The 26,014-nt window shown below is 42.4% G+C and overlaps 2 protein-coding genes, 1 non-coding gene and 1 pseudogene across 7 annotated transcripts in view; 1 reads left to right on the plus strand and 3 right to left on the minus strand.

The window, feature by feature from the left end:
- The first annotated feature begins 515 nt into the window (after positions 1-515).
- EIF3J (eukaryotic translation initiation factor 3 subunit J) lies at positions 516-19,619 on the plus strand. Its single transcript, XM_043472793.1, has 8 exons — positions 516-682; positions 758-861; positions 10,962-11,016; positions 11,472-11,563; positions 14,858-14,972; positions 16,733-16,894; positions 18,130-18,203; positions 18,535-19,619. Exons 1-8 carry the CDS (start codon positions 634-636, stop codon positions 18,664-18,666), a joined length of 783 nt encoding a protein of 260 aa, XP_043328728.1. The 5' UTR covers positions 516-633; the 3' UTR covers positions 18,667-19,619.
- Positions 12,243-12,404, minus strand: LOC122444495 (annotated as a pseudogene).
- A 608-nt stretch (positions 19,620-20,227) lies between the features above and the next one.
- SPG11 (SPG11 vesicle trafficking associated, spatacsin) overlaps positions 20,228-26,014 on the minus strand; it is a 73,069-nt gene continuing 67,282 nt past the window's right edge. For all 5 annotated transcript variants that reach the window (XM_043472791.1, XM_043472788.1, XM_043472790.1 and 2 more), the window contains exons 34-40: positions 25,726-25,859; positions 24,867-24,974; positions 23,007-23,175; positions 22,459-22,547; positions 22,167-22,322; positions 21,353-21,504; positions 20,228-20,878 (exon numbers count right to left, since the gene is read on the minus strand). In XM_043472791.1, the coding sequence (XP_043328726.1) occupies positions 20,701-20,878; positions 21,353-21,504; positions 22,167-22,322; positions 22,459-22,547; positions 23,007-23,175; positions 24,867-24,974; positions 25,726-25,859 (986 nt within the window). In that variant the 3' untranslated portion in view covers positions 20,228-20,700. The remainder of the gene's footprint in view (positions 20,879-21,352; positions 21,505-22,166; positions 22,323-22,458; positions 22,548-23,006; positions 23,176-24,866; positions 24,975-25,725; positions 25,860-26,014) is intronic.
- LOC122444424 lies at positions 23,769-23,873 on the minus strand. Its single transcript, XR_006270263.1, has one exon. It is a non-coding gene; the product is annotated as a U6 spliceosomal RNA (small nuclear RNA).

Here is a 26,014-nt window from a genome sequence, read left to right on the forward strand (position 1 = left end):
AGCTGAATCTGAGCTGTCTAGCTGGGAGGCTGCCAGGAACTCGGTGCTCTCCGTTCGCTTCTCCCGGCGCCCTACGCCCTTCGGGGTTCAGACGCCCACCTCGCCCAGCGCGCTACCGCGCGCCCCTGGGCCGCGGAGGTCAGTCCGCCGCCCACAGCCGGGCGCGGCGTGCGGACTATCTGCCGCGGTCGCCGGCGCCCCGGGGCGAGGTCCACGCGAGCAAACGGCGCGCCGCGCCGCTAGGGGAGGGCGCAGGGTGGCCGGGGAGGAAGGGAGAGGACAGGCGACAGCCAAGCGCCAGACAAGGTGCTGCCACGACCCCCGTACTCCCTGTTCCTTCCTGGGGTGCGCGAGAGTAGGGGCCGGCCGGCTCTGCCCGCCACCCCCCTCCCCTCCCCTCCTCCTGCCGCAAGGGCCCGCCGGACCCCTTAGGCGCCGAACGGAGTGCGGAACGCCCCGCGCGCCCGCCTCGCCCCACGCCCCTTCCGGCCGCCGAGGGGGCGGGGCCTCGGCGTTGAGTCAGCCGCGGTCCCAGCGTTCCCCGCGCGGGCGACGAACGGGGATCCGGTGACTCACCTCCGCCGCGCAAACTCTCCCCCGTCTTCCCTCACACACGCTCACGCCCGGCTCGATATGGCGGCGGCGGCGGCGGCGGCGGCGGCTGGAGACTCCGACTCCTGGGGTGAGAAGAAGGTCGGGGATCGGGCCGGGCCGGCGCTGGCCCCAGACTGTCATTAACGCGGCTCTCTTCCCGCAGACGCGGACACGTTCTCAGTGGAAGACCCGGTGCGGAAGGTGGGGGGCGGCGGCACGGCCGGCGGGGACCGCTGGGAGGGCGAGGACGAGGACGAGGACGTCAAGGTGGGTCCGCGCGGGGTGGGCCGGGGTGCCCGCCTTGGGGCTGGAGGTCGGGCTCGGGGCCCGGGGCGCCGCCCGGGCCTGCGGGCCGTGTGGGGACGGGAGCGCAGGGCCCGGCGGTGCCCTGTTCCGCCGGCCAGAGGGCCGGAGCTGGGCGGCGTGGTCTGCAGAGTCTGCCTGCCGAGTGGCGGGCCCCAGCCCCTCTTAGAGGGTACGCTCCTGCCCGGATCCCCCGCCAGCCGGCGACAGGCGGTGACAGCCGTGGCTGGGCCGGCCCACGTGCGCACTGCGCGGGGCTGAGACCGGGAGGCGAGAGCGGGGCCCCTGGCTCTTCCCAGATGGGGCGTCTCGTAACGCGTCCCTCGGGCTGGTAGCTTGTCTGCAGCCCCAAAGGGAGGGTGAGGTTGGGGCCCCTGGCTCATCCCAGATGTGCGTCTCCTAACCCTCTTGCCTTTTCGAGCTCAGGCGTCCCTCGGGCTGGTAGCTCGTCTGCAGCCCCGAAGGCCCGCTGGTAGAGTTTGTTAGAGCTGTTAAATGTGTGAAATATTGTGGTGTAGTTTCAGCCACCTTCCCCCCGCCCCCCCCCACACACACACACGTGAAATACTTCTTAGGCCCCCTTCTCCCTCCCTGTGGTAAAAGGACGAATTGAGGACTGAGATCGCTACCTTAGTGGTCAGAAACCTAGTTAGTCCACACAGCGACTTGAAAAATGGAGCTCTGATAGAGTGGGTTATTCATCTGTATGGCAACCCGTAAGGAAATACTGATTTCGTGGTTGGAGAAGGCAAAGGAGCCGGTGTTGGTTGTGTTTGTCCTATGCTTTGTATATTTTGTTTGTTTTTGAGACCTCCTGGGGACTCAGCATATGGCTTCAGATGACATTATGACTGCTGCGTTTGTTTTTGTTTTTCTAGTAGCTACAAATCTAAGTGCAGAATGTTAAGCCTCTTATTAACGAAGTTCTCAAAATCTTTATTTTCTTGAAGATAAATTTAATATGAGTTGGAAAATGGTTTTCTATGGTTTTGATTCATTTAGTGAATGGTTTATTCTTCTGACTTCTACCCCCAGCCCATGATAACAAACCCTAAAAATCTTTCCGCTTGGGTTAAAAAAAATTTAAGCTAGATAATCATTATGAACTTTGTGTCCATACTGCTTTTGTTTAGATTTTACTTTTGTCTGATGAGGCGGATGTCCCAGTTCATTGAACAGCCTGAGGTTCAGGGATGATGTGAGCTTTTCAAACCTTGGGGTTAATTAATAAGCAACACTATTGTGAAGATATTTAAATTTTTGTTTCATTTACATGTTGTGTAGACAGGGAATGGATTGTGTTATCAGCCTAATTGCAAAATATTAGTTACCTCCCTACCCTATAGCAGATTTTGTGTTTTGAGCCTTTAGTTCAGATTTGTCCTTTCATTTCTATGCATAGTAGATGTAGGAGTTAAGACATTTGTTAGGAAAATTGGGAATAAGTGAGAAGAAGCGACTAGAGAATCAGGAATTACCAGAAAATGAAGTTTGAATGAAGTAGTCTAGACTGATAGGAGGAAGCCTGACTGAAATTATTGTATCTAAATGGTGTCTGTCCTGATAAAAAGAATTCTGACCACTTGTAACTAATTTTGGAGGTTTAGGAGTTGTAAATCTTACTTAAAGGTAAGTGTTACATAAAGGTTGTCTTGTCTCTTGACACTCTTTCAGTGCAGAATTTGTTTTATACAAATAGCCTATTTCTTTTACTTAAACTTTGAAGTTGATCTTTGAGTAGTAGAAAGCTGAACTTGCCCATTTTATTTCCATGTTGAAATGTTGCTTTATTTCTGTTGAGTTTCTCAAAGACTTCCAAGATAATGGAGTAGTTTGGTTCCTAGGAGTTTAGGATCAGACAGACCTGGATCTATACTGTTGCCTTGACAGTTTCTATTTGTGAACATGAACCAGTTTTTTAATTAACCCCCGCCCCGCCCACCCCCCATCCCAATCTTAGCATTACTATGGAAGCTATCTCAGGCATTATTTTGCACTTTAAAGGAGATAATATATGAAGCATTAAGCAGAGTTGGCTGACACTTGGTAGGCACTGAGTAAACGTTAATTCTCTCTTGCTTCTAGATGTAGTGTTAATTTTTTTGGCTGATGGAAAATATGCTTAGGCTGTTTAGATCTTGTATCTGGGGTCATTTTTGTGCCACTTTGTGTGCTTTCTTTAGCTCAGTGGGAGTAAGTTCTCTCCATAATGGGTGTTTACTGTGTATTTTTTGTTTTGAATGGAATGACCATGGTTGTCAGGCAAGTTTTTGCTTGCTCAGAATCTAGAGTTGAAATTGTCACCTTGAATGGTAATGAGAAGGTTTTCCCTGCTTTCTGAAACTAGAGCATTCCTATCAAACCTTTCCTAAGCTTAAAGAAGTAATTACCTTAGGACATACCTTGCTAACAGATGCACAGGATAAGTCAAGGTAAAGCACAGATGCTCACAGACATAATTCAAAGCTGTGGCAGCTTGGTGCTGAGATTCTGAGGAGCTTGGTGGAGAATGAACTTGGCCTTGACGGTGCTGCTCTTGCTGCTTAGGGTGCTCACTGCCACTATAATAGCTCAGTGCAAAAACAGATGTACTTTTCAAAAAACAATTAAATGCAATTTTCACTTGTCATAAAATTGTAAATTCTCTTTGTATTTCACTTAGCGAACACAGATACTAAGGTACGTTGTTAGAAAAAGTGAAGTGTCATAAAGTGAACTTTCAAAAAGTAAGGAATGCTTTAATAGCAAATTTCTGAATTCTGATGTTCTAATGCTAATCCTTTGGTAGCAGTTGTTAACAAGGTTTAGTTTTCATGAGATTGAATAATCACAGTCCTTAAAGAATACAGTAGGTGACTTTTTGAAAAGTCCTTCAAAAGTAAGGTAGGTAGAAACAGTAAGTTCTTCAATCTGTGTCAGCATCTAGTGTTTAACCTTTAAGAGTATAGGCGTAATGTCATTTTTGTAATGTCCTGAGAAATGAAAGGAAAACTAAGGTCTTTTGTTACAGTAACTTGCTCCAATAGGTTAATGTCTTTCAATAGACATAGCATTTTACTGCCCTTGACTTTTCAAATAGCTGTCTGATAGTGGCAGAAGTGGATTTAGGTGAAACTAGAATTGTTCATCGGAGAAGGCAATGGCACCCCACTCCAGTACTCTTGCCTGGAAAATCCCGTGGATGGAGAAGCCTGGTAGGCTGCGGTCCATGGGGTCGCTAAGAGTCGGACATGACTGAGTGACTTCACTTTCACTTTTCACTTTCACACATTGGAGGAGGAAATGGCAGCCCATTCTGGTGGTCTTGCCTGGAGAATTCCAGGGACGGGGGGAGCCTGGTGGGCTGCCGACTATGGGATCACACAGAGTCGGACACGACTGAAGTGACTTAGCAGCAGCATAATTGTTCATATTCACTTGGGAGGGGTAGGGGAAGGCTGTGCTTCTTCCTAGTTTAAAAGGTGAGAACTGGGGAGCATAGTTTCCTCTCACATTAGCTTTATTTCCCCTTTCTACCCTATCCTGATATCAATGCAGAGGCAGTGGGAGGAATTGTTTGCTTGGTATATATCTCTAGACTCCTTCCCCATTTCTGGAATGATGTGTCGGCTGTGTTGATCATTTTTCCTGCTTACTGTGGGTACCTACCCACTGCAAGCAGGAACAATACAACTTTTACTCCATTTTACTAGTCTCCCATCATTTCACTAAGACAGATTAGAAGCTAGATTTATTCAAAGGGTGTAGAGTTTGTTTTGAGAAAACTTCTGGCTGTAATCAATCATCTCACACATTTGTTTCTATAATGTTATTACAAAATGTCTTTAAAAGACCCTAGAGAACTGGATTAGTTGAAAACTGCATGCCTTATTGTGCCCATTCAGCGGTCTGTTAGGATCGTATCCCAGTTAATAGTTTAAATATACCAGAGTAAGGACATTTTTGAAGCATTGGAAACAGCACTTCTGAAGTAGACGATCATATTTCAAAGACATGGGAGATTGTTGGGAAGTTTTCAGAAGGTAGGCATTTTGCTAGGAAATGGATAGTGTGTGTGGAAGGTGTGTGTGTGTGTGTGCGCGTGTGTGCGTCTTATGAAAAATCCTAAACATTTACAGAAGTGGAAAGAACTTTAATAAACCCATGACCAACCTTCTATTTCCTATATTCTGTCTTGCTGTTCTCCTCACCCAGCCAGATTATTTTGAAGAAAATATCAATTGTATCATTGTACTACCCTGACAGTTTTTTATAAACTAGTGAGCTTTTAGTTGGGAAGTGTGTTTGTTGCTGAAAAATATTTACCTAATATGTTTGCTCTCCTGGACCATTGAAAATAAACACGCCATTTGTTTAGTGTTCAGTGTCTTGTTCTTGATCTAGCTTAGCCAGGAATTTGAAGTAGAATTGATAACACTTCCAAATATGAGACAGGTCGGTATTGAGATGGAATTCAGCAGAGTGCTGAGCCATAGTAGTGTGTTAAAAACTTAATGAATTAAGTGAAGTAGAATTTATTGAGACAGATACCCTGGCTTCCAGAGACAAGCAAAGTACTGAGGTGATGGAAGAACATTTGAGCTTATTTTAAAAACGAAACTTTGCTGTCAGGTCTGGCCATGGCAGGAGCACACTACAGAGTTCTGATGTTTCTCAGAACAGAATTGGTACAGCTTATAGAACACCCAGTAAGAGACTCTTTTGCTTCAAGAGATTATGCTTTATCTAAACCAAACTATTGTTCTTAAGAAGAAAAGGAGGAGGTGTATATATTAGTTAATGGGCTGCTGCTGTGGGGCAGAAGAGTTTCCTGCTCATAGGAAGCTACTTCTGTTTGATGATCTATAAATATATCTTGCTTAAGTTGGAAAGCATTTTCAGCCCTAAACGTGTTCTCTCATTGCATGTGACATTCTGTAGTTGTACATTATAAAAATGACAGACTAGCCAACTACTGGCTACATTAGTAGAAATAAAAAGAAACCCGGGTTTAAATTTTTTGTTACGTTTTCAATTCTTAGTCGTATTTAGTTGGGAAGCAGGTTTTAAACTTGAAAAACACCCGTCTTTTTTTAGAGAAATGGCTCAAACGATGCTGGATGTGTATCTGTAGAACATAAGTATAGATAAGCAGATGGTTTATAAACAGCTTCTCTTCTGAGGAAGAGCCTCATTTTAGCCCCATTTTAGAAGAGCCTGGTTGATACTGGAGATATTAATACTTTAAATACTTGGAAATACTTTTGGAGATAAAAGAAATACTTTTGGATATTTTAGTTAGAAGATCGATTGGCTACCAGTGATAATTGGTTAAAGAATTTAATTGGATATTGATAGGTAACTCCTGAACCAAAAACAACCATTAATTTTAGCTGTTTCTCTAGTAACCCTTCTTGTATTTTATCTGAATTTATTGTCAGCATTTACAAAGTCTTGATGTTTATGGAAAATTGGGCAGTTTTAAACATTCTACTTTTATGCATTTACTTTTATAACTAAGGATGCTAAAACTGTCTTAAGTTCATGGGGAAAGCTACCTGGCCTTCTGCTTTTGGGATTACATTTGTTTGGAAGTGTGACCAGTCTGTTTTTTCTGATGTCACTGTGCTCCCTTCTTGAGGAGCTTGTCCTCAGTATAGGAGTAACTTCAGAGCAAACTTTTTTCCAGCACTCTGGGGTGAGGGTGCCTTTCATGGTCTGTCTGTGAACTGAGGAGCAAATGTCGTAGTTGTTTCCAGGACTTAGAGATAGGAGCCACTGTTTTTGCTACTGAAATCTTTTCTGTGCTGAAATTCTAGGTGGCCTCATTACACTTGCACTGACGGGGCAGTGTGACAACTGTCCAGAATAAGGTTATTCTTCGGTAGCGAAACCAGGGACGGGGTAGAGGCGGGGCCTAGAGTCAGGGTGAATGAGGCACTGAGAAAGCAGTGATCCGGGTGGGGTGAGGTTTACTGGCCAAGGGAACTGAGGAATATCAGCGCTGAGCACAGATCCTCCCACGCCCTGCTGTCTCGCTGTGTGGGAGTTACTGGGATGGCGCTGCTGCTTTTCAGCTACGCCTCGCTCCTCGTGAGCACCTGCTCCCAGAGGCTGCTAGACTCATTTGTTAAAATTAGTAGAAATCCATCACAGGCAATTTGAGATGAATATTTGACATAGTTGTAGCTGGGCATATCTTAGTATGTACCATAACCCTTCTCTTTGATATGGGATTCCCTGCAATTCCAGGGGACTCCATTCCAGGACTAATTGAAAGAACAAATTTTGGTGTGGAGGGACCTAGTTCCCAGACATTTATACTTCAGGATTCAGGTAAGAAATGATGTTTAATATGACACTTTAAAGAAATCTTGTCCTGTTCAAAACAGGTTCCTTCATTATTTTTCCATTCAGATTGTGTGGTTGTTATCTCTGGGCGTTATCGTCCTTAATGTAAAGTGGGGATAACACTACTTTACTTGCAGGATTTTTGTGAGGGTTAACTGTTACTATATGTAAAGTTCTTTGGGGACTTGCCTGGCAGTCCAGTGGTTGGGACTCACTTCCACGGGCCCAAGTTCAGTCCCTGGTCAGGGAACTATAATTCCACAAACTGTGCAGCATGGCCAAAGAATTTAAAAAATTTAAACATGAAGTCCTTTGCATAGTGCTTAGTGCACAGTAAGCACTTGGTAAATGCAATCTATTGTTGTTATCATCATCATCACTGTTATTAGTAGGGAGTTATAAACATTCCCTAGAAGTAAGCAGATAGTTCTTTTATCTAAGAACCATCTAAGCAGCGTACCACTCACAAACCCAGCTTTTATGTTCTATGAAGATTAAAATGACAAAAGACTTCTAGTAGTAGTCAGCTTTCAGTTTTAGCTCTCTGGTTCCTTTTGCACAGTGGTGTGCTGATAGAGCACTTAAGCAAACCGGCAGGGTGACGTGGACGCGCGCCGTCTGACTTCTGACTCGTAGATGTTCCGACAGGGACTCGCTGGTTTGCTTTCACTGTGTGTGTTAACTATGAGCTGTGGGTTAAATTGCAAAGGTGAAGTGATTATAAAAATACTAATATTCAAAGTTCTTCCCACTCCATGGCAGCCTTGCAGGATTTTTTTATTTCTTTGGATTTAGATTTTTATTAAGAATCAAGGCTTAGTTTACAGACCTAGCCTGATTCAGATTTACGGCCTCTTGCGTTACGAAGCCAGAAGCTTGGCGTCGCAGCCGTGGCACATGAGTCAGCCCTGCCCCTCCTGCCTTGCCCGTCACCTCTGCTCAGCTTCAGACTGGTGTGTCCTCGGGTGCCTGATGGTGGCTGAGACAGTGGTCAGGCTACCTGTAGGTTAAAGCCCTATTTAAACACAGGACTGTGTCTTTCTCTGTTAAACTTAAACCTTCTAAATTCTGTGGACCCTTTAGAAGATTGATAATTGTTTTATGTTTAGCTCAGTGACTCTGCTAGGCATAGGAAAGAGACTACAGAGCCACCTTAAAGTACCCCGCCCAAGTTAGGGAGTTGGTTCCATGAAGCTGTCGATCAGCTCTTGATTCTTCTATTGTACTGAGCTTAACTCTTTTTTCTTTTTTTTAAATTTAATTTTTAAAAATTGAAATATAGTTGATTTACAATGTTGGGCTTAAATTTTTATAAAGATTTAATTCATTAGCCAGGGTTACGTTGTATGGAATATTGCTTGAAATAATTAAAACGATTAGCCAGAATGTTGGATGCTTTTACATTTGGGAAAGTAAGAAGTATAAAGACAGCTCAATTTTTCTTTTAAAACTACTGTGAATTATTTAAGAGAGGCTGTTAGTTTTGGCTTGGTGGTCTTGTGTTTTAATTGTTAATGGAGAAGCTTTTTTGTGGAGTTATACAGCTTGATATAAAAATTCATATGGAGAAATAAGTGTGCAAGAATGGCCAGGAAAACACTAAAAAACCTGAAAAGGGGGGATTAGCCCCAGCTTACATTAAAAACATACTATAAAGCCTCTAATTAAAACAGTAGGTACTGGTACATGAAGAGACAACAAACCTGTGGGATAGAATAGAAAGCAGAAATAGATCCAGTGTCTAAGAAAACTCAGTATGTGGTTAAATCACAGGGCAGAGATGGGCTTTTTAAAAACTGAAGTGTAGTTACAGGCTTCAGGTGTACAGTGTCAGCTCTGTCGTGTCCGGCTCTTTACGACCCCAGGGACTGCAGCACGCCAGGATTCCCTGTCGGTCACCAGCTCCTGAAGCTTGCTCAAACTCATGTCCATCTAGTCGGTGATACCATCCAACCATCTCATCCTCTGTCGTCCCCTTCTCCTGCCTTCAATCTTTCCCAGCATCATGGTCTTTTCCAATGAGTCAGTTCTTCGCATCAGGTGGCCAGAGTACTGGAGGAGCTTCAGATTCAATCCTTCCAGTCACTATTCAGGACTGATTTCCTTTAAGATGGACTGGTTTGATCTCCTTGCAGTCCACGGGACTCTCAAGAGTCTTCTCCAACACCACAGTTCAAAAGCATCAATTCTTCAGTGCTCAGCTTTCTTTATAGTCCAACTCTCACCCATACATGACTACTGGAAAAACCATAGCTTTGATGAGACGGACCTTTGTTGGCAAAATAATATCTCTGCTTTTTAATATGCTGTCTAGGTTGGTCATAGCTTTTCTTCCAAGGAGCAAGCATCTTTTAATTTCATGGCTGCAGTCACCATCTACAATAATTTTGGAGCACAAGAAAATAAAGTCTGTCATTGTTTACACTGTTTCCTCATCTGTTTTCCATGAAGTGATGGGACTGGATGCCATGGTCTTAGTTTTTTGAATGTTGAGTTTTAAGCCAGCTTTTTCACTCTCCTCTTTGACTTTCATCAAGAAGCTCTTTAGTTCCTCTTGGCTTTCTGCCGTAAGGCTGGTGTCATCTGCATATCTGAGGTTATTGATATTCCTCCCAGCAATCTTGATTCCAGCTTGTGGTTCATCAAGTCCGGCATTTCTCTTGATGTACTCTGCATATAAGTTAAATAAACAGGGTGACAGTACACAGCTTTGACCTAGTCCTTCCCCTATTTGGAACCAACATAGTGATTCACAGTTTTTAAAGATGATACTCCGTTTATAGTTATTATAAAATATTAGAAAGGTGGACTTTTCAATAGATGGTGCTTTGACAACTGGGTAACTATTTGGGAAAAGGTAAAATTAGATCCATACTTAGATCCATCATAGAAAAGAAAAAATTGCAAAGGATCAGAGATCTAAATGAAAAAACAATGGAAGCATACATCTTCTAGAAGAAAATTCCTTGCTTTAAGAAAAGACTTTCTAATTGACTTGGAATTCAGAGCATTAAAAGAAAAGTTTTAAATTTTACTCCATAAATGTGGTGGGGTACATAACACTTCATGGGGAGACACTGTAGGCATTTCCATTAAGAGAAGAACAAGGACTTGATCCCCATTTTCTCTGCCACTGTTCTTTCACACTATACTAGAGGTTTTGCCAGTGCGATTAGATAAGCGAAATCAATTGTGGAGCCACACAAATTGGTGAAGAAGGAATAAAGCTATCTCATTTGCAGATGATATGGTAGTAGACCATAGAGACTCAGTGATGGAACTAACTTAAGTGATAAATGTAATCAAAGTGGGTTTCAAAGTGGTGCAGTGGTAAAGAATCTTATCTGCCTGCTGATGCAGGAGACACAAGAGATGCGAGTTTGATCCCTGAGTCAGGAAAATCTCGTGGAGTAGGAAATGGCAACCCACTCCAGTATTCTTGATGGAAAATTCCATGGACAGAGGAGCCTGGTGGGCTGTAGTCCATAAGGTCACAAAGAGTTGGACACGACTGAGCACAACATATATGTATTTACATATAGTAGTAGGATATAAAGTTAACGTACAAAATCCTGTAGCTTTTCTATGATAAAATAATAACCAGTTAGAGGACATAAACTGGAAAAAAAAAACTAAAACCCCAGCAAACTTGTTTCTGTGGTGTTAGAATAATAAGGATCACATGGAAAAGTAAGAATGCAAGAATTATTAATGGAGTTTTTTTTTTTATTTAGGATAACTGGGATGATGATGATGATGAAAAAAAAGAAGAAGCAGAAGTAAAACCAGGTGATCCATTGGGTTTCCTCTATTTTGGGGTTTAGATCTTAATCTGATGCTTATGTTAAGACAACTAACAAAATGCTGCAAAATTGGAAATTTTGGTTATTTTTAGAAACCAAACATCCTTCTGTTTCCAGTTCATTCTCTTCTCTCTCCATCTCTTTTTTTCCTCTCTCTCTTTAAAATATAATCAGATTAGAGGATGAGGCATCACAGTTGAATGGTCTAAGTCCTACCTAAAGGACTGTGGGGAAATATGAAAGGAGGCGTTTGGATCTTAGGGGTTGGATTAGAGAGGAGAAAGGAAGAACTTTTCTATTCTTATTTGCCAGGAAATCACCATCTAAATTGGAGCTGGGAGAGGTTTGATCTCTTGAAATATATAAGTATCATGTCTGTCTCATTCATAAGCTAAAAAATATTTAAGATTAACTGTGATTAAAACATTTCTTTACTTTCAGAAGTAAAAATTTCAGAAAAGAAAAAAATAGCAGAGAAAATAAAAGAGAAAGAACGGCAGCAGAAGAAAAGGCAAGAAGAAATTAAAAAGAGAGTAAGTCCTATTTATTTTCCATAATACAGAATTCTCACCTCAGTAGTGGTGCAGTATCGTAACAAGCAGCAACTGTTACCTGACCGTTTAAAGGGCTTTGTAAAGGCTGTAAATGGACATCATCAGATAAAGTGATCCCAGACAAACTGAATTTGTGGTTTTTGCAAAAACCAAACCCAGAAGCTTTACGTGTTAGAATGCCTTTTAGATTTTCACAGACATTTGGAAGCACTCAGGATTGTCTTGTGACCATAGTCAGGGATTTTTGTCAGTGCCTTGCAGTTCTCTCTAGCTGTGATTATAGTCTTTTTTTTTTTTTTTTTTTGGGCAGTGTACATTTTGAGTAAATGCAAACAGCGCCCATGTCTCTGCCATGTACTATAAGATGTTTTTGATTATTTGGAGCAAGATCAGGAATTCTGTGTTCATTTACTTTTTGAATAGAAAACACATTTACATGATTCAGAAATCAAAATGATATTAAGACGGGCACCCAACTCTTCACAGATTTGTTCTGTTTCTTTCCCTTTATCCTATAAGTAAATACTGGTTTATGATGTCTCCAAGGTGACTTTATATATTTGTATATATACAACTGTATGGTCATATTCCACCCATTTTTTATTGTTTTCACCTTGGCTTTATTTAATAATCATGGAAATCTTACCATAGATCATAGCAAGCTTTCTTATTTTATTTTTAACCTGGTGAAACAACTCCACAGTAAAAACTCCTAACCACTGGGCCACCAGGGAATTCCCTTGACTTTTTTTTTTTCAATTAGCAATAATCGCGCCCCGGATAAACCTCATTGGCTACGATACTGCCACTGCGCAAAGCTTCCCTTGACTTTTTATTAAGAGAAATTTCAAGAAAATAGCATAATGGGTCATATACAAATCACCTAAATTTACCAGTTGTTAATATTTTGCCAACTTGCTTCATCTGTTCTGTTTTTTTTTTTTTTTTTGCTAAAATATAATCCAATATATAACAGACATTATGCATTTTTCCTTTAAATACTTCAGTATGCATTTCTGAAAAAGCAAAGCTATTTCTCACATAATTACGTTCCTCATGTAAGTCATTTTTAAACATCATCTATATTCAGTTTATGTGCATTTCTTTAATTGTCCCGAAATATCCTTACATATGATTTGTTCAGGCAAGCACCTTGCATTTATTTGGTTGTTAAATGTATTCTAAATCTCCCAGGGTCTGTCTTTCTCTTTTGAATGGCACTGACTGGCTGACGAGAGCAGGGCAGCTGTCTTGCAGAACACCCTACCTTCTCGATTTCTCTGACTGCTTCCTTGTAGTTAGTTTCTTGTAACTTGGCAGTGAAGTCTAGGCGTTTAATTGGAATTAGATTGAACATTTTTGGTTGGAATATTTCAGATATAATGCTGTATGCTTCATGTTGCATCAGTCACATCAGGAGTCATATAATGTCTGTACTATTATTAATGATGCTAAAATTGATTGCTGAGTTTAAGTTGATGACAACCTGGTCCTTCTCTTGTAAAATTACAGATATCTTTTTACTGGTAATCCAGTCTTATGGTTAGTTACAGTGTCATTGCTGATCACTGCCTAATTATTTCTTTAGGTGTGGCAGAATGGTGATATTTCATTCTATGACTTCTGTTTTCTTATTGGCTGGCTTTTTTTCCCCTTTTTTCTATTTGGTTACTTTGACTATGGTTTGTACTAGAAAGCATAAAAGCTTAATTCTTTTAATTACTAATTTTCAGAGTGAGGACTGGTGTGGTAACTTTAAGAGGTGAAAAATGAAGGATTTTGTGGGTTTCAGTTTTTTCTTTTTGAGTAAATTTATGGTCTTTTATGAATTTCATTTAGATATAGTGATTATTTTTTTTGATGCTTAAATTGTCCCAGTGTTGGACAATAGGGGTCACTCTAAGTTGTTCCTATCTTCCTCTGTTTCACAGAACCCTGCTAGTCTTTGACAGGTTCCTTGTTCTCTGGCACAATAAGCTCATCTGGTAAACTCTCTTAGGCCTGGAATCAGCTACTGTCATTCCTTTTTAGTACCAAATTATCATGGCCAACAATATGTGAGAATGTCTGTTTCCCCCCAGTCAGGAACATTTTAGATACTTTTTAGTAATCTTGTATTTGTATATCTAAATACACTTACATGCATGTTTATATGTTCAGAACAAGCAATGGATTCTTATAGCTCAGTCTAAGAAGTTGGTCATTGAAGTTTAGCATTATACTTACTTTATTGTATCTTGATATTAGTCTCCAAAATAAAGAAACCTTACACTCAGTGAATTAATTTTATCTTAGGTGACGTATTGAGTTAAAACACACTTAGTTTTGATGCAGGAAATAAGTGTGTTCAGGTCTATCAATAGTTGAGATAGTTCCCTTTTTCTAGAAAAATCTTCTCCATGAGAAATAAAATGTGACCTGTTTCAGAAGTGGCCTTCTAAATCAAAATCTTCAAACTGCACAGGCATGGATAATTGTGAATGGCACAAATTCCCTTCACCTTTTTCCTACTTTGATAAATATTATCAAAGGTATCTCCTCTTGGTAACATATTTGTTATAGAAACTTATGGTATATAGAAAGGATATTGTCATCTCAAAGAAGTGGAATAAAAAGATAAATAAGGGGGAAATGTTTTTCTAATTCTTTGAAAAAAATTTTTTTTGTATGTCTACATAATATTACGGATATGCCATATACTTTAACCATTCTGTTGTGGAATATTTAGATCATCTCTACATTTATTTGATATTATGACTATCATAATATTCATTTGACCTCCTTTTGGTTAAATATTTGTGTGCATCTTTGGTTTCTCAAGAGGAATACCTCAAAGTGGAATTATTTGACTAAAGCATATAGTATATTTTAAAGACTCGATAAATATTACAAAAGTTACTCTAGAAAATATTTTTTCAGTATACAGTTTTAGCCAGAATTTAAGAGAGATATTTTCAACTTGTCTGCAGTCTCAAGTCCTTAATTTAAAAAAATTACCATGAAATAAACCCAGTGTTCAAGTCTCAATTCTTTGATATTACCACTTGTGTTAACCTTCTGTTACCATGGGCAGGCTGCTTAATCTGTGACTCAGGTTTTTTTTCCTGTAACATTAGGAAAAGGATATCTAAAAGAATTTACTGTAGAAATACAGTAAACACTATGAATCTTTGCTGTTTTTTGTATGTCTAGAAAAAAAAATTACACAGTACAGACATGTACTGTGTTCATTATAACCAGCTGTTTTCAAACTTCATTGTTGTCTCATTTTAGTTAGAAGAACCTGAAGAACCTAAAATGCTAACACCAGAAGAACAATTAGCAGATAAACTGCGGCTTAAGAAATTACAGGAAGAGTCTGACCTCGAATTAGCAAAAGAAACTTTTGGTAAGTGGGGGTGTGGTAACAGTGTAGTATTGAAGTTGTAAGTGAATACTGTGGAAGTCTTACTAGTTTGAAAATCCAGAAAACATCTTTTTTGAAGAAACATGATAACTTAGGTATTAGAAAGCAGTTCTTAACCTCTTTTGTTTGTATTTGAGGTTTCATTACTTAACATAGAGTGAGATACATGCTCAGATTTTTGAATAATTTGAGTATTGTATAAAAGATGATTAAGTTCTTGAACCCAAATAAAGTATATTGCTGATTTAAGTATATGTTATCAGCTGGATGAAATTTGGGTGAAGTGTGAAGCCTGTAACTTTCTGAGGTTTAAATGTTTGACTGTAGAAGTATCATTGTCTTAAGTCTGGCGGGATCTAGACAAGAGCATGCTGGCCTCGGTGAGGCTGAGGCTGTGCCTTCTTGGCCTTCACCATGCCCTTCCTCCAGAGGACTTCCATGTCTGTGCCCCATGCCTGCAGCTGTGGTTAGTGTAGAAGATAAAAGGTATGTTCAGGATTCTGTAAAGAGTAAGTTTAGAGAGTTCCAGGGGGAGTTACATGGCACAGAGGATAAAGATACAAAGTCAGAGAAATAGTTAAAAAGTTCTCATTTTATTTTTTTTCAAAGTAGAATATCCTGTTTCACAGTTAAATAACCTTGAGATGAAACCTAGAAGGATTTAGTTATTTTGATCTCTCCCCGTCCCTTCTTTAAAATGGACCAAGCAGGCTGACTGTAGTGAACACTCTGCTTTTCACTGCGAGTGTGAGCTGGCCTCTCAGTGAGTCTTCAGCAGTCTCAGGAGTTGCTATGGATGCTCCCGTGTACTGGCGAGTGCTTGACATGTCTCCACCACTCTCATCTCATTGCAGCGGGCACGTGCCCATCATCCTGTCTTCATAGGATGGTAAAAGCCACCCATAGTGTTTATTAAAGAGAAGGGTCTATGTGGTAATAAATTCTAAGATGGGACACCAGTTGCCGATTAAAAGCAAAAACATGTATTCATACAGTGATCATTTGCTTAATAGGATTTTAGTGTTGTGTTTCTAATACTAAAATATCGGATCAGTGTTAGCAAGTGATTACTTGATTATTGAGGAAGAATCTGCCAGTGCAGCAGACGCAAGAGACGGCAGGTTTGATCCCTGGGTGGGGAAGATCCCCTGGGGTAGGAAATGTCAACCCACTCCAGTCTTCTTTCCTAGAAAACCCCGTGTCCATGAGGTTGCAGAGAGTTGGGCGCGACTGAGCACACACGGCACACATAAACAGCATCGTGTCTCACGGCCTGGGGTCCTTTTAAGCTAGTTTTTCTGTTGGGATTTAACGCATGGTTTACTCCTACTTACCTTCTGTAGTTAGCTGGATACTTTCACAGGAACCATCTTTGTTTGCTTTTTTTTCTTTCTCTTCCATCTTTGCTGTGGGCTATTCTTGGACAAATGCTATTAGAGCATCCCTTTTGTGCCAGGTGAAGCCGATGGTTCCCTTCTTAACATACTGTTTTTAAATGCATGAAATACAGAAGATTTTACTTACAAAGGAAACCTGTTATTTTGGAATAGGTATCAAAATATTGAAATAACCTGTGATACAGTAATTATGTACAAACCACTTGAATTATGTCTGAAGATTTCAGTCGACTCAGGTTGAGAACCTCTGTTTTAGAATGAAATAATAGGGTTATTTAGATATCTGATAGGTTTCTAAATTTTAAAAAATCTTTTGATATTTTGTGTGTCCCCTTTCTCCTACAGGTGTTAATAATACAGTTTATGGAATAGATGCTATGAACCCATCCTCGAGAGATGACTTCACAGAGTTCGGAAAGTTACTAAAAGATAAAATTACACAATATGAAAAGTCACTATATTATGCCAATTTTTTGGAAGCCTTAGTTCGAGATGTTTGTATTTCATGTAAGTAATTCTCATCTCTGACCCCTGTGGATGGATTTAAGTAGGGGATGTTATAATACACTGAAGATTTGCTTTTTAGGAGGTAGCTTAGGAATGTTGTTCTGCAAATACACATTAAGTGGTCTTTTGAGGACGCTTTCTTAGCGTTTTTACAATGGCTTCCCAGAGGGACATCTGTGCTTGTTGGCACAACAGCGAATAAAAGACTAGCTTCTTGTTTTATATTGACGGGAGCTAAGGAAGTATCTTTTGCGGAAAATCATACAGAATTTTAGAACTGAGACCACAGATGAGTGTCTTTTCACTTTATAAATGAGGAAGCCAGCTGCAAGAGCTGCCACCCATTCTCTGGGTCCATGGATTTCGTTTCGTGCTCCCAGAAGAGTCGCACATTTCAGGGGCATGGGGAATGGGAGTGACAACCAGTGGTGGTATAGCACGAAGGTGGAAGGGACTAGTTTTGCTACCATTTACTGTTTTTAAGACTGAGGATGAATTCTTTACAGGAATTTTAAAGTGGATTTTCTTTGGGAAATGATTACTAAGTGGAAGGTTCTAAATCTGGTCAGCGATATGCCCGTAGTTGTCATTTTATTTTGTACACACTATTTTTTCTGTTTCAGAGGTGCTAACCAAAATTGAACACTGTTTTTGGTAGCTAAAAACTCATGTCTGTTTCCAGCTTTATATTTTAATGGGGTGGAAGGATGTGTTGGCCAAGTTTATTTCCTGGTAGGGCAGGCACTTAAGACTTCTGAGATACCTACTATTTTCATTCTTGTGCTAGAAAATGGAGACCTCAAGGGCCGGGGCGTTGTCCTCTGTGGGTTTAAGGATTGGCCTTCCATATTGATTCAGATACTCCTCACTGAAAATCAAGGATGTGTTGTTTCCATAAGGCATGGTTATTTTATGTGTTTAGACTGGATAAGGAAGAATGGTAGGGAGCACTGTAAGCTGTAGATGTTTCCAGTTTCTGGTTAAACAGTGGTGTCTTGGCGATTATAGATCATTATAAAGTTTTGTTGCTGGGCTTGCCATTTTAAGCACTTCTGGTTTGTGAGCCTAGCCATACACTTAAAAGATTCTCTATCATGTTAGGAGAAATTAACAGCCTTTTCAAAGTTACTGAAGTTGATGATGGACAAATTAGATTCGTCATGACACTGTGAAGAATGTGTGTTTTGCTTTTTTAGTTATGCTCTAAAATTCTTAAAAATTATTATTTTTTTTAGTGGAAATTGATGACTTGAAAAAGATTACCAATTCATTGACTGTACTCTGCAGTGAGAAACAGAAGCAAGAAAAGGTAAAAGAGCTAGTTGTGTGGGAAATGTGTATTACACAAACACCGGGGTGTAGACATGGTATTTTCACCAAGGTTAGTGAGGAGAAGTCAAGAGTTCACCAATACCATTTATATTGGAATAGAACAGGAGTGTGCCATTATCATCCTTTTGTTTATAGATAGATATGTTCATGTTTTTCTAAATTAATAATAGAAATTACCCTGGCTTAATTCTGGAATCTCAGAGAACTAGGTTTTTCTGGAACCAGAGGCTTTTTTTGACTCTGAGGGTTGCTGTACCAAATAAGGTGCCCATATAAAGTCTTATGACTTAACTCTCTTTTATCTTCAGCAAAGCAAAGCCAAAAAGAAGAAGAAAGGTGTGGTTCCTGGAGGGGGATTAAAGGCCACCATGAAAGATGATCTGGCAGATTATGGTGGTTATGATGGCGGATACGTACAAGACTATGAAGATTTCATGTGACGTTTTATCTTCTCCTGGTGTCTTCTTTCTGTTGCCCACAGTCCCTTCAACATGTAGCACAACTTCCTTTCCTTTCAGTTCTGCCAAATGCTACAATCAGAAGTGCAGTATCTTTTGTGCTGGTTATTTAATCCCTTGACACTTAGGTGCTAATGTGCAAATGAGGGAACTTGGATCTTGTTGCCAAGGGGTTAAAATTGGGAACCTCTGTTGCTACTAAATCATAGTTTTAAAAAACAAACCTAATGATGTTGTCATTGTTGCTATCTGATTCCACAGCAGCAGTCACTGAATCGGAAACAAAGGTTGCAACATGACAAAAAAAATTGTGTAGTATTTACCAGCACCATTCAGTAAGACAGCCTTAACCATATACCGCCTTGAACTACTTCATAACTTGTCAAGAAAAGCGGTCTGCTGCAAGGGCATGTGGTGTGCACCTAGTATTAAAATTGCTTTGTCTTAAAATAGAGCGTGAGGATATTAAAAATACATTGTGAAGAAGACTGATAATCTCAGAGTGAAGATACAGCGACTGCAAAGCACTAGTTTGATACTTAATTAAATGACCAAAACCCTCCAACTTTGAAGCTGAAGAAGGTAAACCTCTCTCTCCATTATTGCATTACACGTTGTGGAATCTTCTTGACTGCATAGACTGTCTAGTTTCTATTTATCAGACTGTTGTACTGACGGAGTGCTTCAGATGGGGGAGGGAAAGTCCTCACCTGTTTCATTTGTACTTGTCTGAGAAACAGATCTTACTTTGTTCTCCAGGGCTGCAGTGGAACAACTTTAACAGGGTTTTGGCATTTCCTTTCCTTTATAAAACATGCTCAGCAAACTGCACCAGTTAACTACAGTTTGGTAAATTGTTATGTTAACAATGATGACATCTGCAGTGTTTTATAAAGCAACTAATTTAATAAAGTCACTATTGTGAGGACTTAAAATTTTGTGTTACCTCCCAAGAGATATTTTTGGAGAGTATAGAACAAAGCTCTTGGGACTAGAGTTCTCTATATACTTACAAAGCTTTATAAGTGCTTGATGAGTAGATGTAGTTTTAGAAGAAAAATGATTTGCAAAGTCCTTAATAGTGTCTCTCTAGAGCAACAAAGGTATAGAGCTGCATTCCTCTTTATTTATTTGGAGAAATTATTTGGTTGCTTAGATACTAAGGCCTAATTAAATACCCAGAAGTATTTATTTGGAGTAACTGAGCTTATATAACTCAGGTGATGGCTGTATGCAGAGAGTGGGTGATCTTCTCTATTATATATATTATAGTAATCAATTTAACCAAATCTGTGGTTAGAGTCTTTGTTGGAAACTGCCACGGAATCAAAAATAGGGACAGAGCAAGTATTTTAAATTTCTCTTACATAGGAGTAGGAGCCTCAGTCAGAGCTCTGTAACCACCTGGTGGAGACAGGACCACCAAATGATTTGAGGCATTTACAGAACGCAGTGACCCTACAGCAATAATACAGCCAACAAAGACGCTTCCTTTAAGGCAGCCAAGGGCTAAGGTTTCCTTAGCATTAATGATGACATACACTGAATTTAAAATCTATTTTATTATAGAGATCAGTTTCTAACAAATGGAAATGTATCATCTGTTCCTCAACTGTGTAAATAATATTAAATTCCTTTGAAACTGGAATCTGCAGGCACAGCTATTCTTTACTAAATATTGTATCATCTCCTAAAGTAAAACTATCCTGAGGAAGATGGAACTTTTGATCTTAATACCGATATATAGATATTGGTATATAGAAAAAAATCATATAGATGCATATAATCATTTTCGAAAAGGAATTTCCTTGTGAAAATTTCTCATCCTTTTACCCACTATTCACAAAGGACTGGTATGGTCAGTCCTGGTGTTTTACAATCAGACATCAAAGTTCCCCACTGCATTTCTCTCTAGGCTGACCACAAACATCTGTTAAGTACCTCATTTCAGTACAAGAAAACAGGCACTTAAGAATTCTTGGCAGTAACCATCCTCATGTGTCATCTGAATCCAGCCTAACCTGCTAGCATGTCCTTTAGACAGCAACCGGTCTGAGGGTCCTTCAGAAGCACATTGACAACATCAAGTTTGTGTTCGTATGCCAGCTTGTAATACAAGTAGATGTCTTCACAATAAGTGAGTAACTTCTTCAGGTTTTTCAGAACAAAGTCTGTAGGCTGATGATGTTTACATCTAAACAGAGAAGCAAGAATGTACAGGTTAAGATACTGTATCTTGGGCAAGGGCTGTCAGCTCTGATACTTACTACTGTCTATAAGAGAAGAGGGTGCTTGAGTCTAGGAAATCAGACTAGTATTAGGGTACGAGTATAGCCCTCACTGTCAACGCTTGGTAACAATGAACTTTCATGAGAAATGAGTATCTTAATGCTGGCCTTAACTTCCTGCCCCAAAGGGATATTCTGATGTTTAGTGTTTTCGCCACCTCAGGCCAGCTGAGTAGCTCTCCTCCCATTTTAGGTACAGAGCATCGTAAGCAAACTATTCTCATTCCTCTGCATGAATCTGTTAAAAGATCTTATCCTTCTGGATATTCCTGACATCTCTTTGCCATCTCAAGCCAAGGGGTTAGACATGTTATACCTATACTTAGCTATAAAATTCTTACTCATGCCTGATACCAAAGCAGAGGCATTTTAATACTTACTTTATTGAAATCTCTTCAAATATACTGGGTCTTAATAACCTTTGCTGCTTAAATTCTTCCAAGTAATTAAAGTCTCCTTTAAGAATCACTTGTTGATACAGAATTTCAGCCCAATCAGGAACAAAGTCATAGGCCTCTGCCACAATAGAAGCCTTTAAAAGGATGGAGGGAAGAAGGACACCATTAGAGGCAAGGAGTCTAGAAAACAGCTCGACGCTGTGCACGCTCACCGAGTGTGACCGTCCCCGATGATGTTAAAGGCGGTCTATCAGGGTTGGTGAAAAGTTTGATATTACCCTTCCCCTGACACCCCAAATACCTTCCCCTTCAGTGTTTCTAATCTTAACACTGGATTAAAAGAACTGCTGAAGATTTTTCTCTCTCACTCAGCTCTGTTCAGTGAAAGGGCTGATTCCCTGATAACTATCCCTCCATGTTAAAGGGCTGGAACCGACCTCCCCGAAGCCCTGGCTTTTTATGCATACCCAGAAGTGCGCACATTCTGGAAACGCTGGGCTCAGAGGTGCTCACGGGACCACGAGCAGCGATGTTACCCTGAACCTCAACTGCTGAAGTGCAAAGGCTTAACAGCATGGAGAAGGGGAGAGTGTGTTGTCTCCCTGGTCTCCAGCCTCTGCCCAGACAACATGCTGGTGAGAAGTCCCACTGTGGAAAGGCAGCTGGATGGATCAGACAGCGGAGTCGGGGAGCTGGCTGAGCTGAGACCTTTCGGGAAGCCTCTCAGCCTCTGGGCTCTACGACAGGGACACCAGGAGAGACGAGGCCGGCGGTGCCGGTGGGCCTTGACGCTCACCTGGTAGAACCGAGGCAGGGCCGCGATGCAGTCCGGCAGCCTGTGGCGGCTCAGGTTGATGAGCATCGTGTTCCGGCCAGTGTTCAGAAAGTGAATCTGCAGCGTGATCAGCTTGGTGAGCCGGTGGCAGTGCAGGGCCTGGCGCACGCAGGAGTCCTGAGGGGTGAGGGTGGAGGCAGGCGCCGATGAAGACTTGGGGCATCTCCCCTACGGCCCCTCCAGCAACGGAACAAAATTATTGCTCCTGCAACACCAAGCCGCAAGGCCAGTCTGGAGTAAGACTCACGGTTACCTTGGCGTAACTCTCTGCTGCGTCCAGCATCAGAGTCAGGGCCTTCAGCAGCAGCTGCTTCAGCTGCTGCCCGTTCTTGAGGCTGTCCTCTGTAGGGGAATAGAGCAAATAAATGTGGGTGTGTCTGGCTCCCAGAGGGGGCTACTCTCTCCCCACTCAGCAGCAGGGTGGGCTAGAGACACAGCCCAGCTCGCGTCCACAGGGAGGCGGGCGTGTCTCACTCGGGTGAAGTGAGATATGCTCGCTCACTCCCTCTCCACACCAGAGTGGGATTCACTGCCCCATCTAGTTCACTCCTCTGAGATGTCCTGGCGGGCGTCCACAGCCTCAGCATACACTGGTTCCTGACAGATGACACCTCTGGACGCACAGGCTACACAAGAGGGGTAAAGGGTTCCAACCCCGTTTCCGCCCTTCTGGGACCCACTGGATGAATGTCAAGAAGCTGAGGTGGGTGTTAGTCTCCTGGTTTCTTGCCGTTCTTAGCCCTGAGACCCTTCCCTGGCCAGCAGCACTACCCCGGCGGTGCTGCCGTGACCTCTGCATACCCCAGGGCTGAGACTCGATCAGTTTCAGTTGGATGCAGGCAGCTGCCTCGTGGTTTTCGCCGATCTCCCGGCACATGCTGAAACACAGCGCGATCATGTTGTGCTTCTCGCTGTCCCCAGGGCGGCAGCGCTTGATGTAGTCCAGCAGGGCTGTCTTCAGGGTGCCACTCTGCCCAGAAAAAAAAGGGATACCAAGGTCTCAACCAGGCACTAAAGAGCAGGCAGGACTGACCTAGTCCTTTGATTCTGAAAGTTCCTCAGAAACTCCCACGGGAAAGGAAAAGAGAGGCACAAGTGAAAACAGATGTTGATGCTCCACAGGCACATGCTCTCCGCTGGCTGGGAGTGGGAATGGGTAAGACCTGCCAGAGGAAAAGCCTTAACCATGTGCATAAAGGCATGAGTCTTCACAATTCCACTCTAAATTCTGTCCCTCAAGAAGTAAGCAGAGGAAAGTGCTAAGATGGATATAACAAGGCTATCTGATAGCAAACAATTAGAAACAATCCAGATGGCCAGAAAAAAGGCTAACGTAGCCATCAAAACCAATGTTGACTTGAAAACTGAGAAATGCAGGCTATTTCCTATTTGCACAGCATGACACAAGTTTAGTAAGAAATGTAAACATGTATACATGTATGTTTACATGCTTGTGGGTACATGTGCAAAGAAAGGGCCTGTACCGAACTGTTAGCAGCTCTCTACAGTAGCTAGACACACAAGGCTTTTTCCATGTTCTGTTTCCCAAGTGTTGTTCTTGTTTTTAATGTGGAATACTTCACAAATTTCTGTGTCATCCTTGTGCAGGGGCCATGTTAATCTCTGTACTATTCTAGTTTTTAGTATATGTGCTGCTGAAGTAAGCAAATGTCTTAAATATGTATTACTTTCGTAATTGGAAACAAAGTTATTAAAAGAATGCTTCAATGCAGAAACAAAAATGCCTCAAAAACAATTTTAAAAGTCCTGAAGGTATCCCTTGCTCCTTTCCTTATAACTGGACTGGTTTGTCCTGAAACCGGCCCAACACTGAGGAGAGTTTTTCTGCTTCTCTTAATGCTTCTTGTTAACTGAGAAAAGCAGGGTACTTCCTACCTGCACAACATATAGAAAATCCTGCTCAGCTAGCCTGAGTTCTCAGATAACGAAAGCGCACCTAGGTTTTAATTAGTTTTAATTAATGTTTTTGGCCCTGCCACATAGCATGCGGGATCTTAGTTCCCTAATCAGGGATCAAACCCGTGCCCCTGTATTGGAAGCGGCATCCTAAACCACTGCACCACCAGCGAGGTCCCACAGGGAGGCGAAATGGGTAGAAACAGTGAATCAGCCAATGAAAGACTTGGAAACAGGCTCTCAGCGTGCATGCCTGGTGTCACACACACGCCTCAGACACACAGCTTGTCTAAGGACAGACAGGAACCCAGAGGCCAAAGGCTGGCGAGTCAGGGCTTTGCTCCCCAGCCTCCTTCCTGGAGTCATCGTGAGCAGCTCCACAGCTTTCTAGGCCCAGAGCTTGGCACCCACATTTGAACAGCTTAGTAACACTTCTTCATGGTCCCGTGAAAACTCTCCACTCTTAAGGGCCCAAGCAGGTCAATCCAGGGAGGGGAGGGTCTTGCCCCTGCCAAAGCAGGCCTTGGGACAGTAAGTGAGGAGACCTGTTGTTCATTATTCAGCATCTATCAGCACATCCGTGACCTGGCTGCAGCTCTGGAAACTTAAGCTCCTGGTTTCGGTGCATGTCTGAGGGAGGTCCTTAGTTTCCCGCCCTCCATATCCTGATTGGGATTATTCCTGAGAAAACCTGAGACTCCCGAGTGTCAGTAGAACAGCAGCTCAAAAACACTGTACACCTACAGGGTCCAGCTTCTTCCTCATGAGCACTTCAAAGTAGTGCTTTTTATGCAGCAAATCAAATATGTACGTCATCTCATTGTACCTTCCGATGCCAGTGAGGAGACGCACCTGCAGAGAGACAGGGCAGCTTGCATCAGCATTGCTTTTGGAGTTCTCTGCGCCAGACCACCTCCTCAAGAGAAGGGGTGGCAACCCACTCCAATACCAGGCTCCAGCAGGAAGCAGGGTTGATGGCCAGGCGGCCATGCTTCGCTCCTTTCCTCCTCTGCCTGTCTTCCTCCCTCCTGATCCCATGCACTCAACAGGGGCCTTCCCTGGAGAATTCAGAAATGCTTCTCACTGGCTGTCCCCTCCTCTGCTGTCTAAACATGACTACCACGTGCTGAAGGCCATCCTCCTGGGCGGGCACCCTTCCCTCTCCACACTGCTGATTACAGCACCCAACGGCTTGCTCAGCCACGTGGGTCAGTTTCAAGCCTACAGAATTTGCAGCAGTGCGGGAAGCTTGAGTGGTCAGCTCCTTTCAGTTCACACACACGAGGCGGGTCTGAACCTTGTTTTGCAGGGAAAATGACTGCTGCCTTAGCCCTCTGGAAAAGCTAACCACCTGGGGTGAATGGGTGTGACTGCCTGGAGCATGGCAGGGATCCTCTCTGATTTCTGTCCCTTTGGTGCTATTTTGGATTCTGACAGAAACCAAAACCTGAGCAGAGGGTTGAGCTGCCCAGCCAGCTACCAAGTAGGCAGCGATATCGAGACGGGCAGACCCTCTAAAGGACATCAGCTCTGAGACAGCCTCCAGCCCACCTGCCTGTCAAAGGTGGTCTCAGGACGGGGGCAGGGGTCAGGGGTGACTTACCACCAGCCCGTACTCCTCACTGGGGGCCAAGTGGTTGTCGGTGAGCAGCCGGGCGGCCTGCAGGACGCGGATGATGCCCTCCATGTGGCATGTCAGCGTGAAGCAGTGATGAGCCAGGATCAGCAGCTCTGTGGCTGGGTGGGGTGGGCACGTGTTAAGACAAGACTGTCCACTCTGGCTACCCAGTGTCTCGCTCCGCGCCTGGCCGGAGGGTGATGGGGCCTTCTGGAGAAGGCTCTCCCCCGTCCTGAGGCCCCTGGCCACACCCGTTTAGCTCTGGGACAGCCCT

Source organism: Cervus canadensis, chromosome 6 (genome assembly GCF_019320065.1).
Source record: "Cervus canadensis isolate Bull #8, Minnesota chromosome 6, ASM1932006v1, whole genome shotgun sequence".
Lineage (NCBI taxonomy): Eukaryota > Metazoa > Chordata > Mammalia > Artiodactyla > Cervidae > Cervus > Cervus canadensis.

Excerpts from the sequence above, each read along its gene's own strand:
- EIF3J (XM_043472793.1), top strand. The coding sequence starts at position 634 with ATGGCGGCGGCGGCGGCGGCGGCGGCGGCTGGAGACTCCGACTCCTGG. Across the intron at positions 862-10,961 it reads ACGAGGACGAGGACGTCAAG|GATAACTGGGATGATGATGA; the intron begins GTGGGTCCGCGC and ends TTTTTTATTTAG. Across the intron at positions 11,564-14,857 it reads AAGAAGAAATTAAAAAGAGA|TTAGAAGAACCTGAAGAACC; the intron begins GTAAGTCCTATT and ends GTCTCATTTTAG.